Source organism: Danio rerio, chromosome 22 (assembly GCF_049306965.1).
Source record: "Danio rerio strain Tuebingen ecotype United States chromosome 22, GRCz12tu, whole genome shotgun sequence".
Taxonomy (NCBI): domain Eukaryota; kingdom Metazoa; phylum Chordata; class Actinopteri; order Cypriniformes; family Danionidae; genus Danio; species Danio rerio.
In genome coordinates, this window is record NC_133197.1 from 22,150,136 (window position 1) to 22,161,485 (window position 11,350).

General features: G+C 35.2%; 1 protein-coding gene across 1 annotated transcript; it reads left to right on the top strand.

Annotated features, from left to right (window-relative positions):
• The first annotated feature begins 103 nt into the window (after positions 1–103).
• On the top strand, positions 104–9,724 carry scamp4 (secretory carrier membrane protein 4). Its single transcript, NM_001025525.1, is given in 7 exon segments — positions 104–127; positions 495–592; positions 693–821; positions 6,573–6,729; positions 6,804–6,905; positions 8,707–8,824; positions 9,470–9,724. Coding segments are annotated over 6 exon segments (696 nt in total). The 5' UTR covers positions 104–127; positions 495–585; the 3' UTR covers positions 9,653–9,724.
• The last annotated feature ends 1,626 nt before the right edge of the window (positions 9,725–11,350 follow it).

Consider the following 11,350-nt stretch of genomic DNA (forward strand, 5'->3'; position numbering starts at 1 on the left):
CTACGTGCAAAACGTGCCAACGTAGAACTACATTTCCCACAATGCACCAGAACGCGCCACCACGTGATTTCTAGAATTCAATGCGGACTGCAGACGCATCCCCATCAAACTATTTAGCGGTACACAGGTAATGCATGTTTATTATTATGAGTTCGTGCTTTTTTGCATTGTTAAAACATCGTTTATTCTGTTAAAGCCATGGACTATACTTTGCGCAGTTACTGTATAGTTTGTCTGTTGTTTTTTTACTGCAGTTGTGTTTGACAGTGCAGCTGCTGGCCTGTACTGTTTTCACGTACAATTATTACTGTCAAATATCCTATATATAGGATTAATACAATCATATGCTGCTAGTTATTAAGCATTTATGTTCTTAAGAGAAAGCTTTTATGAACTTATGTGGTTCAACAGATATAATTTAGGAAAACTACTTATATTTTAATATGTGTTATTAGTTTTTTTTCCCTTTTTTATGATATTTGTGTTCCTTTTAGCATTAAAAACCATCAGTCCGTTAGTTCAGGGAGAGGAAAAGTCCACCTTCACCAGAAGGATCAACATTGTGAACTTTCTCTAAATTGAAACATGACAGGTGAGTCACGTTTGGTTTTGTCATGTAATAACTATGAATCTCACCTTGTTCATGCTGTGCTTTGGTATAAATCTTTTTTTATTTGTGCTTTGTCTGACAGATCGAACAAATAACTTCCCTCCTTTGCCAAAGTTTCTTCGTATAAAGCCATGCTTTTACCAAAATTTTGATGAGGAAATTCCTCAACCCCACCGCCAGCTTGTGCGTCGCGTCTACAATCTTTGGATGTGTGAGTAAATAATTGTCTATTTTAAAGATATCCATTTCAGTTCTTACCAGAGAGTCTATCTTATCTGAAGATTGTGATTACTAATGGTTCCCACCAGTCACAGAATTTCTTGAATGTCATTGTATCAGGAATTTTTGTTTGATGCTATTTTATTGCATTGTTTCAAGACTATTGCTATTTCTTAGCTTCATTTTATTCCTTTCACACTCATCAACTGGCAGTCGATGTTAACTAAAGCTAACCATTCAGGGGTGCGTTTCCCAAACAACGACGTAACTCGCAGCTGAACTGTCATAGTACAATGATGCATCGTTTGGGAAAAGAACGATGTAGTGACAAGTGTTTCCCAAAATGCATAATTTCTCTGTCGCAGATCCATCACTTGAACCACGTTAGTTATAGCGTAAAACGCCCAAAATCACTCTCTAAACTGGGTGGAGAGACAACTTCTTTAGATTATTTAGATTCTTTAGATATTAGATTTGGTAAAAACATGCACTCGCTTTCCATATTAACTGAAATATATGGCACATATTGGGCCTGTTTGTTTTACAAATATTATTGAAAATGACATATCATATTCTAAAACATAAAATCACTTACAAACGCTAGCACGTGTTCTAATATCATATATAAATCATATAAATATTGAGGCGATTTATCATGAAATGAAATTTAATAATTATTATGTTTTAGAAATGAAAACAAAAATCATACTTTAATAATAATATTAATAGTATTGATGATGATGATTTTAATATTATTATTAAGTAGGATATTGTTTGTTTATTTATTTGTTTTTTAAAAGTCTATTTTTACAATTTGACACATGTAAACTACATAAAAAAGTTTTAACCAGCAGGCCCATGTCATATACAGTACAGAGACTTAATAAATAACCCACTATAAATTAAAAGAATTAACGTATGCTTTTTGTTTTCTTAAGCTTTGGAGACGTAACATAAATTCCGCTTTCAAATAATAGGTCACCTATAGCTTTCGCCATGAGGCTGTGTTCAAAATGACATAAATGTTTTTAAAGTGCACTGCGAAGGGAGCAAAATTGTAAACATGAAGATCGCCAAAACTGAACTGTAAAAATAGTTTGAAAGCAAATTACACCTAAGAGAGATGACTTTAATGCTTTTTTACTTTTCATAATTCCAACTTTGAATGTAAAAATGTTTTAAATGAATAGGGCATAGGGGGGATAAGTGGGAATAGAACACAGCCAGGAACTATGTTTCTAACAGCTCCAGAGGTGTAGTTGCGAGTGCTCAAGTTTGCGATGCATTTTGCGAATGTTCGTTGGAGTGACGGATTTGGTAAACGGCAAATCAACAAACTATGTTTGTAACGACGGAACTTGCGACCTTAGTTGGCTAACGATGGTTTTGGGAAACGCACCACAGGATAATAAACATTTTAGAAGCTTTGGCTTTAAAGTGACCACTTCAACTAAAACTGGGTGCCAAAATAGTTTGTAAAACTTCTGTAAAGCTATCAAATACAGAAGTGCAAGCTCTTTGTAGTCACGTAAACATGTACCTTAGAATTGTTTCAAAATCTGAGGTACAGTAAATTATCCTTTGTTGTTTTCATATTGTCTATTTAACTCATACACTATGATGTTGAAGCTAAAATCATTATAATATGCAAAGCACAACAGCGGCTTTTTTTTTGTTTTGTTCATTATAGGTCATGGAAACTCAGCTTTTTATTCAGGAAAAGTCAGGGAATTTGATATTTGGTTAATTTTTAGTAAATATTATAGTGTTTTTTTTCACCGTACTGACACTGACACCTCCAATTGAGAGATGTTGCACAAATTAGCTAAAATGTTGCTAGAATTGGCTTTTATGTATGGGCGATATATATTGCATCACCAAAACTGATTGAGGTCATGTCCATGTGTAGTGTGATAAGTCTACATGTTGATTATTGTGACAGGCCTGGTCATGAGAGAAAAAAACATGTGGTTATGAAAAAATTCAGGACAAATTGTGTTTGGTTTTGCAATGACACGATTTAAAAGGGTAAACCATAGCAGGATCTACATTTTTAGCTAAACTGCATTTAAACATTAAGCAGTCATGGACACTTGGACGCATGGGTATTTTGAGGTTTGCTGTCGAAAAACGAAAATTTAAGGAAGAAAGTTTGAGATGCATTGAGAAAAATAGCTTAAAGATTAAATTAAATTGTAAAGTAATGCATTAGATTGTTACTTTAGGGCAGGCATGTCCAAACTTGATCCTGAAGGGCCGTAGTCCTGCTGAGTTTAGCTTCAACTTGCTTCAAAACACCTGCAGGAAGTTTCTAGTTTAGGGCATGTTTACGCAACACATTCTTGTTTTGGAATAGAGAAATTTGACTGTTTTGGTCTTTAATCAGAAATGAAAAACAAATGACAGAAAGAGTTAAAAAAAACAAACAGACAATATCTCTAAAAATTACAAGATTAAAATGTGTAGATTATTTAAATAAGGCAAATGCTTTGATTAACCCAGGGATTCCCAAACTTTTTTATTCCAGGATCCACCTAGGCAAGTAATTCAATCTCAAGACCCACCATAGTATTTTAATATGGAAAAATGGGTAAAAAAAAATGTCTCCATTCAAAGCAGTCAAAAATATATGGTGTGTGGCTTTTCGGATTTTGCGATTTGATATGCACAAAATGAGACTTGAAGTGCTTTTTGTGGGATGCTGGTTGTAACTGTGATCATTTTTTGTTGTTGAAAAAGATACTCTTCTTTTTTTAGAATAGAGTATGATCAACCTTTGATTAAGCCCCTTGAATATGATCAAGCCCCATCACATCACAATAAACTCCACTGCTAGTGTTTAGTCATAAGAAACTAAATAGCTTTTTGATCGACTACTATAAGCTGGGAAACGTCAGATAAATATGCCAATGCAATTAACATTATTGCTGAATAAATCTAATATTTACACATTTGCTTGAGGAAGGAATGATGGGGGTATGTGCATTACTATTACTATTTTCCATAACATCTATGCCCTTCCATAACATTAGCTGACGTTAAAACTAACAGATAGCACTACAGCTATTTATTGATTAGCAATCTGTCAACGTTGGGATGTAAAAAATACGGGACAACAAATAGCTTCAAATGATAGAATACATAGCAAACATTAGAAAATATTGACAATAAAATAAAAGGTTTAGCCTTTTAAAATCAATGGCCTATACAGAAATTAAATAAAGCTATAAAATCTATTTCACTTTTAATTGTATTTGCATATTGATGAAAGTTACTATAGTTATTTAGTGAAGAGCAGCAAATGAATCTCTCATTGTGTTTTGTTTGATAACAGGTGTTAATGTAAGAATGCACAGATGTATAATGAAAATATTCGAATACTTTAGTAACTGTTTGTGTTTATTTAAGAGAAAATTAGTTGTGTTTAAAATAAAACATGCAGGACGGAGCAAAAAAAAAGTACTTTTCCGAAGGTCCCTTACTGAGAGCTCCGCTCAGCGTGAGCTCTACCAGCTAAACACAGATTGCGAGGGCTCAAACGGAGCAGTGCTCGTAATGTCGAGCGAAAAAAAAGAAAAAGACAGCTGTGAAACATAACCAGCTTTGTCTTTTTGTAGGAAACACACTTTATATATTTTTAGGATAAGAGGTTTTAGAGTTCTTGCCGTCTATCGTACTGGTTTTGATTCACAGCAATGTAAATATAGCTGCAGCTATGTGACGTTGCACGACCCACCTTTGTTCACTGTGCGACCCACAGTTTGAAAACCCCTGGATTAACCATAACTAATTGTGTTGGTATATTTTGCAGCCAGTTTAGACCAGTCATTCTGAGTTTAGTAGTTTTTCTGAGTCGTTTACTGTAGATTCAAGAATGAATTATTGAACGGACCCTTGATAATGTCTCTGGGCCCCCATCCCCCCCATCATTACATTCTAGCAATAAACACGACTCCACAAATTACTTAAAGTTACTTACTTTTTTTAAATGCATAAAGCATAATATATGACAAAAGGTTATGTATTTAACAAAAAAAAAAAAAAGTTATTTCGAGTCATTTAACTCAAGTCCAAGTCAAGTCTCAAGTCATGTCGAAGTCAAGTCGAGTCTTTTTGGATATTTGTCAAGCAAGTCTCAAGTCCTAAATTTTGTGACTTAAGTCTGACTCTAGTCAAGTCATGCCACTTGAGTTCCCCATCTCTGTTTCCCCGTGTTCGCGTGGGTTTCCTCCGGGTGCTCCGGTTTCCCCTACAAGTCCAAAGACATGTGGTATAGGTGAATTGGGTAGGCTAAATTGTCTGTAGTTTATATGTGTATGAATGTTTCCCAGTTATGGGTTGCAGCTGGAAGGGCATCCGCTGCAAAAAAACATATGCTGGATAAGTTGGTGGTTCATTCCGCTGTGGCGAACCCTGATTAATAAGGGGACTTAGCAGAAAAGAAAATGAATGAATGAAAATAATGACCTTTTAAAATGGCATCTTTAATAAGCCAAATGACTAACTTTGACCTATAACCACACTTTTTTTTTAAAGCCATATTCTAGTGTGAGTTATTAGAAGAGTTTATTTTGAAAAAAGTATAAAATCTATTTGTTAATTTGTTAAAAACTTTGTTTGTGTCTCTGGATATTACAAATAAGTTGAATGCAATGCAAATGAGTTTTTTTTGTTGTTGTTAATTTGTTAGAGATGTATAACCTTCTAAAAAGGTTATGTGTTTTATTTTTGGGTCATTATGGGGAAAAAAACTTATCAAAATCATCTTTAATTATATCCATGTCGAACATCTTTACACCATATCTAACTTCTGGGACTGTGTTGACAAATATGAATATGGATGTATGGTTTTAAAAATGTATTCGCTTTTCATCTGAAAGTTGAAAGTGGGAACTTTACAGAGTTATCTTGATATTGTTTTGATAGAAATATGATTGCTTTATATCAGGGGTCACCAATCCTGTTCCTGTAGAGCTACCTTCGTGCACATTTTAGTTGCAACCCTGACCAAGCACACCTGTTTGTAATTATCAAGTGCTGCTTTAGGCACTATTAATTGGTTCAGGTGTGTTTGGGCATGGTTGGGACTGAATTCTGCAGGAAGGTAGCTCTACAGGAACAGGATTGGTGACCCCTGCTTTATATACATTGAAATGTTAGGGCTACATTCTAGGAATAAAAGTTAAAATCGTCATATACTTTCTCATAATTTACAAACAATGATATTAGAAATAAATCTGTATATTTCAAAATATATCTTTATAAATTTCAGCAACTTCGATTTTCTTTTACAAATAAAAATTATCATCAAAAAGCAGTAAATACAGTATGGTAAACAGATGGAAACATTCAAAAGTGACTTTTTCATATTCATTTATTTATAGCTTATATTAATCAAGTTAACATTTCTGTCATAACACAGATCTCAAATATAAAATAATTAGATTGAATAACACTCAAGGATTGTACTAGAATTTACATTCATTTCAACATACATTCCAAATCAGAAACTGAAAAGCAGAGAACCGATAAAAGATTTTATTAAATAAATAAATGAACACACGGTTAACACTAACGCCACCGGCCTTGTTCCGCCCTCACGGCTTGGGGTTATCGCTGTTATCCAACATCATTGTAGCGCCAAAGTAAAGCTGTTATTTTTGGACAATTATATCATGATTTTGAACCACCGCCTCTGAGATATCCACAGCCATGCTAATGACCAAAACTTCTGCTTTCCCAGTGTATTCCATGACATTATGTGTGAACGTGGTGGGCTGCATAGCCTGGTGGGCCGGCGGTGGTAATGCCACCAACTTTGGGTTTTCGCTGCTCTGGCTGCTGATTTTCAGTCCGTGCAGTTACACCTGCTGGTTCAGACCGCTTTATAAAGCATTCCGGTAAGCACATCCTTGTTTTGAGGGGAGGAATGTTAGCGTTTTCACTTCTGATTGAATGGGTTTTGTCTTTTCAGGGCTGATAGTTCCTTCAACTTCATGGCGTTCTTCTTCATTTTCTTCCTGCAATGTGTGCTTGCCTTTATCCAGAGTTTGGGAATATCCGGTTGGGGCGTTTGGTGAGTGGGATTTAAATGTTGGGATGATCATTATGTAATGAGAGCTTCAGCAATTAACTGTTCGCCCCTATGGAATTATAAGTTTAGTTTACAATCTGAGCAGATATGGATGTTTAAAGTGGTTGGATATTATATAGAAATATAATATGAAATAGACTTTTTCCGCATATGTTAAAAGTAGAAACTAAATAGTGTAGAATATATATATATATATATATATATATATATATATATATATATATATATATATATATATATATATATATATATATATATATATATTTTTTTTTTTTTTTTTTTTTTTTTTTTTTATGTTGTATTAAAACAAAATGAGTGCAGTAACAAAGTGTCACATGTATGAAAAAGTTACATTCAATGGCAATTAAGTGAATATTTTAGGAATTGTTTTTGTGTGTGGTGTTAATATTAACTGATTAACTAATGAATCACATAAATTGCAGTAATTACATTTTTGTTGAATCAAATGAACTTTTCTAGTCTTCTCAACTTGAAACATTGTAGAACTTTAGTTGAAACCTGATGAACTTATTAAAATCAGTTAGAGTAACAAAACATTGGTTGTCATGACTTTTTGTCATCATTTTTACAGTGTAAAGGTCAGAATAGCTGATGAAGCTTTTATGTTTGTTATATTTAAGACTCAATCAAGCAGACTATTTGAACTTTAAGGGATGAAATTTTAAGGCGTATTATTTAATACTGGAGTACTGCAATTTATTTACAAAATGTACACGTCTATAGACTTAAGTTAAGTTATTAATGAATAATTTTGAAAGATGTTTAAAATATTACATTTAATCATCTCAGTGTTATGAAATGCCGCTAAATCAGGGGTGACGCATGTATGGCCTGCGGCAAACTGGTTTAATCCGGCCCGCGAGATGATTCTTTAAAGTATAAAAATGAGCTGTAAGTTTTCAATAAAAGAAACTGCTGTTTCAGTTGTGTCCACTGACACATTGGCAAACTGTTAATTTCATCCAGTCCAGAAGCCTGAATCAGCGTCAGTTTGACGGTCTTCTCAAAGAGAGCTAGAACATAGATGTGCCCTGCTATACCATACTGAGGTGATCTCACAAGGAAACGTAACAATTTGACGTTTTGTCAGTTTAGTGGCTAATTCAAACAAATTCACCTATACCACAAGTTCAAATTTTCGTACGATTTAAAAAAGGAGGCGTGGCACCCAACCACACCCCTAAATCCAACCATCACTGGTGGATAAGCAAATCGAACTAAATTTTACGAATGAGATTCTACAAAATCATATTAATTAGCCACTAAACCAAAAAGCAGGGATTGCTGTGAGACCGCGTTGTCCTCCGGCTCCAGCTTTGTTTTTTGCTGATCAAAATAAAACAAAGAAAGCAATCTAAAGTTGTTTTATGTTATATATATATATATATATATATATATATATATATATATATATATATATATATATAAACACACCGTGATTTTAACGGTCCGGCCCACTTGGCAAAAGATTTGCCTTCATGTGGCCCCTGAGCTAAAAATGAGTTTGACACCCCTGCTCTAAATCATCATGTACACAGATTTATCTTTCTTTTTTTTTTTTTTTTTCAAAAATGACATTAGCTCTGCGTAATAATCTCCTTGTTGTTTAAATGCTGCATGTTTTGTTTCATCATCTTGTATGAAAATGTATTTTCACTTTATTAAGTTAAATAAGTTTATATTAAACTTTAATCTTTATAAGTTTTTTCTACATTGTCATTTTATTCTATTGATGTCAACTCAAACTGTTTTGTCTTTGCAGTGGTTGGATTGCCACAGTGATATTCTTTGGCACAGATGTAGTCGCGGCTATATTCATGCTCATCTGCACTCTGCTCTTCACTGTAAACGCACTTCTCATGGCATTCGTTCTCATCAAGGTAGGATTTAAAACACACACACACGCGCACACACGCACACACACACCCCTTAACGTGAAAAAATTATTTTTACGTTAAATAATTAAATCACAGGGTGGCACGGTGGCTCAGTGGTTCACCTCACAGCAAGAAGGTTGCTGGTTCGATTTCCAGCTGGACCAGATGCCATTTGGATTTGAATAAACTGAATTGATCATAGTGCATGAATGAATGTGAGAGTGTATGGGTGATTCCCAGTTCTGGGTTGTGGCATCCGCTGTGTAAAACGTATGCTGGAATAGTTGGCGGTTCATTCCGCTGTGGTGACCCTTGATAAAAAAGGCATTAAGCTGAAGGAAAATGAATGAATTAAATCACACCTAAAGATCAAATTTACAGTTTACTCACCCTCGAGTGGTTCACATGTTAATTATTATTTGGGGTTTAACACAAAAGCAGATATTTAGAAAAATGCTGGAGGCCGGTAACTATTGACTTCCATAGAAGGAGAAAAAAAATACTGTGAAACCCATTGGCTACTTGTACATTCTTCAGAATATCTTCTTTTATTTTCAACAGAAGAGAGAAACAAGTAGAGGTTAAATAAATGATGACAGAATAATTTCATATTTTGGGTGAACAGTGTCTTTAATATTGTTTAATAAGGTTCATCGACTGTATCGTGGCGGAGGGGGCAGTTTTCAGCGGGCACAGGAAGAATGGACCACCGGTGCATGGAAAAATCCAACTGTAAGAGAAGCTGGATTCAATGCCATCTCTGAAACTGGCCCCAGCCTGCCCCAGTACCCAGCCGCTGTGCCCAATTACCCAGAAAGCGGGCCCTGGTGATACCACTTCTGATCTACAGATGGAGCCAAAGCAACACTGGTTGTCCTAATATTAAAGGCGCAGTTTGCAGAGCGACGTTGCCCAACATTTGTGTGCCAAGAAAACACTTTGGCCAGATCACAGACTTGTGTATAGTTTTTTTTAATATAGCAAAAAGATCTAATGCTAATTAATTCTCATAAAATTGATGCATTTTGATCTAGCAAGCTCATTTAAAGTGTGAATGATGATTGGAAATGTCAAACCACTGTTCTGGGCGCAAATATCACAGAGAAGGTAAAACGGCCAAGTCAAATAAGCAAACTGCTCCTTTAAAAATGTGTCAACATATACTACCCTCATACTGACAGAAATGCTGGAACGGCAGTACACAAATCTGGGAATACCAAACTGTTACATTGATCATTCATCTCAAATCATCTGAGCCTTGATTTATATTTGAGATATTTTAGGGTGTGTTCACATTTGTTGTTCAGATTTCCAGGTTTTGTTTAGTCTAAACCAGAGGTGTCCAAACTCTGTTCTGTAGGGCCGGTGTCTTGCATATAGTTCCAACCCCAACTAAACACACCAGCTAATCAAGCACTTTCCAGGTATTCTAGAAACTTCCAGGCAGGTGTGTTGAAGCAAGTTGGAGCTAAACCCTGCAGGACACCATCCCTCCAGCGCGGAGTTTGGACAGCCCTGGTCTAAACCAAAACAAATATCTTACATTTGCGACCAATCCCAATTCTACCTCTTAGCCTTTTCACTTCCCCCATAGCCCTATAAATGATGAATCGTTAGCACCACACTACAAACGAAGGGCTATGCAAATCTCCAAATACACCAGCAACATGGCTGCAAAAGCAAGCAAGGAAGCCCACAAATGTAAATGAGCATTAAGGATTTTTTACTACAAAAGCAGCATCTGATTTATTAGGTTAATAACATTGTTAACGTGGTACCTTCACGATGTTCAGAAAACGTTCTGCTTATGATAGTCCCTTATAATGCAAAATATTCCACATAATTGAAATTCTAATAACGTTACCCGATGACTTGACAGAATAGGTCTGAAGATGTTTTTTACAGCTCGTCTAGTATAATGTTAATGCTGTTTCTTGTGGTTACATCATGAATAAGCACGGTGTAAATACAATTTCGTGCTTCTTACAACATGATCTGGCAGAAACAACAGTGATGCCTGATGAAACCCGAAGGCTTATACACTTTCAACTTGAAAATGAACAGCGTTGGTTTAAATATTCAGTCAGCAGTGGCACGGATGTGGGTTAGGAGACTATAATCGGATATCAAGATCACCCAGCCCTATTCAACCTGCAAGGATGTTTTTATTTTATAATATAATAACTACTATAAAGTAGTTTTGGCCAAAGTGCATCTATAATTTTCGGTTTCTGCCCAGAATTGTCATTTTGGCTCATCCCTAATAATAACGAAGTTCCTTTAAGGCAAGTAATTTCACTTAATGCCATTTTGAAATGCCTCTCGAGCAGTATGCTCGGGCATTCTGTCTGAATGGGGAATCATCAAATTCTCCAAAACTGTTTGCCAAGCTTACTCTTACATACATGGAATCACCAATAAAATTAAACAACAACCGTCTCATAAGTTTCATTTCTAAACGTCCGAGTCAAACACAATAAGATTCTTTTTCAAGTTGTCTGAGCTAATGCGCACTCGAAAGGAACGAGA